Here is a 1,699-nt window from a genome sequence, read left to right as displayed (position 1 = left end):
ATGCTGTTGGTTTAAATCTCAACACATTCGTGCATAAACTATGTGACCACATTGAAACGTCCAAAGACAAAAAAGCACCGTCACCCCCCTCAATCAGTAAATAAACTGTTATTATAGTAAGTTATATTCATAAAACCCACAGATCCTTTACCCAGAAAACTGGCACCACACCCAGCTTCCATAAATCATTGCTCTGCTAGTCAAAAGGCAGATACACCACTCCTTTACAACACACACCAAATCATTCCACAAAAATTCCATCTTTGTCCTTCATCTTTCAGTGTACCAAGGTATATGCAGCAACCAATTACTTTACGTGTGTCTGCAACCAAACCTCCTAGTTTTCACTCCCAGCACTGGACAGTCTTGCGTCAGTTGTTCTCAATAGGTCACATGATATTTGAAACATGGAGAGTTTGAAGAGAAAATAAATTTCTTACCCACTTATTTAGATAAGAAAAAGACATCCAGCACTTCACATCACAAAATACAGAGTAAACCTTCAGCACAAATTATATTAAATATCACACAAAAACACTTTAAATTAAGTCAACATATTTTATTGAACACAAATTTACATGTTTTGATGCCAGCTTGCCTGCAGCCATTTAAATTACCTGTGACAAACTTTTTCATTTCAACATGTCTACAATGTAAATAATAAATCATTCAAGAGCACACACAACATGCAAATACTGTATGAGCATGATGAAAGCTAAAATAAGTTTGTAAGTGGAGGTTTCTAGTCATCTGCAGAAATGTCTCAACTGTCATGTAAAGTAGTTCCTTATTGGAGTGCTGCAACATCTATTTACACGTATTTAAGAAAAATCTAAACAAAAAAGTCGACTGAAAACAGCCGTGTGAGATTAAAGCTGAACATAAAAAGCTGCAGGATTTTGTTTAAGTAACTACTTAAGAACAACACTAAACCGGAAAAATGACATTTGTATGTGCAGGTTCTGTGTGTGTTTCTTTAATACACTGTGTTAATGTAATGTTACTTTTTTCTTCACCTGAGTGTAGAGTTCCTCTTGGCCGTGAGCGCACTCTGTGTTTTTGTGCTTTTTGACTTTCACCTGTGTGTACACCGTATCCTGCTGCTGTCCTCTGTACTGCACTGAGTCAGTGGATGCTTCATATCTCAGCACAGAGAAGTTGATCTCTCCATAATGGATGTTTTCTTCTTCTCCTTCTGATTTACTTGCTGGCTCTTCACTCACGTTTCTGGGGTTCCTGCTTGAAAATCAAATAGCCAAAATGAATAGAGTATCTTTCTGCTATTACAAACGCTGTGTAAACAATCTTGGTATCAAAATATAGCTAAACCTTGTAAACCTTGTTCATGAGCTGTTTAAGTATCAGAGTCAGAGTCAGAGACACTTTATTTATCCCCAAGGGGCAGTTAAGATAGATGATACCTTGCCGACCGTACATACAATACACAAACATCACACTGGCAAGACAGGTCAGGCTAGGTAGCACTGGCCACATGAGCAGCGACCCGGAACCAAAACAATGGAAAATGCACAACATGAGGAAAGACGAGGAGAAAAAAGAACTCCGCCCAGACTGAGCTCCAACGAGGAGATCAGTTTGAGAACAGAAAAAAAGCCCACCTCAGCACATAGCACATGAATCATCACATCTCACAACATAGAAGACATAAGCTTCGAAGGCATTTGGAGGGGGTGGGGGG

At 38.8% G+C, this 1,699-nt stretch overlaps 1 protein-coding gene across 1 annotated transcript in view; it reads right to left on the bottom strand.

Moving 5' to 3' along the window:
* Positions 1–1,004: 1,004 nt before the first annotated feature.
* Positions 1,005–1,699, bottom strand: part of LOC102207591 (vascular cell adhesion protein 1-like) — a gene marked incomplete at its 3' end in the record, with an annotated part of 6,928 nt that continues 6,233 nt past the window's right edge. Inside the window, exon 7 of the mRNA XM_013907926.1 lies at positions 1,005–1,239. Within this exon, the coding sequence (XP_013763380.1) occupies positions 1,005–1,239 (235 nt within the window). The remainder of the gene's footprint in view (positions 1,240–1,699) is intronic.

This window comes from Pundamilia nyererei, unplaced genomic scaffold, assembly GCF_000239375.1.
Source record: "Pundamilia nyererei isolate P.nyererei 1_Seehausen unplaced genomic scaffold, PunNye1.0 scaffold00614, whole genome shotgun sequence".
In the NCBI taxonomy this organism is placed as follows: domain Eukaryota; kingdom Metazoa; phylum Chordata; class Actinopteri; order Cichliformes; family Cichlidae; genus Pundamilia; species Pundamilia nyererei.
The sequence above is the reverse complement of the archived record's forward strand: the minus strand, read 5'-3'. Positions and strand labels throughout refer to the sequence as shown.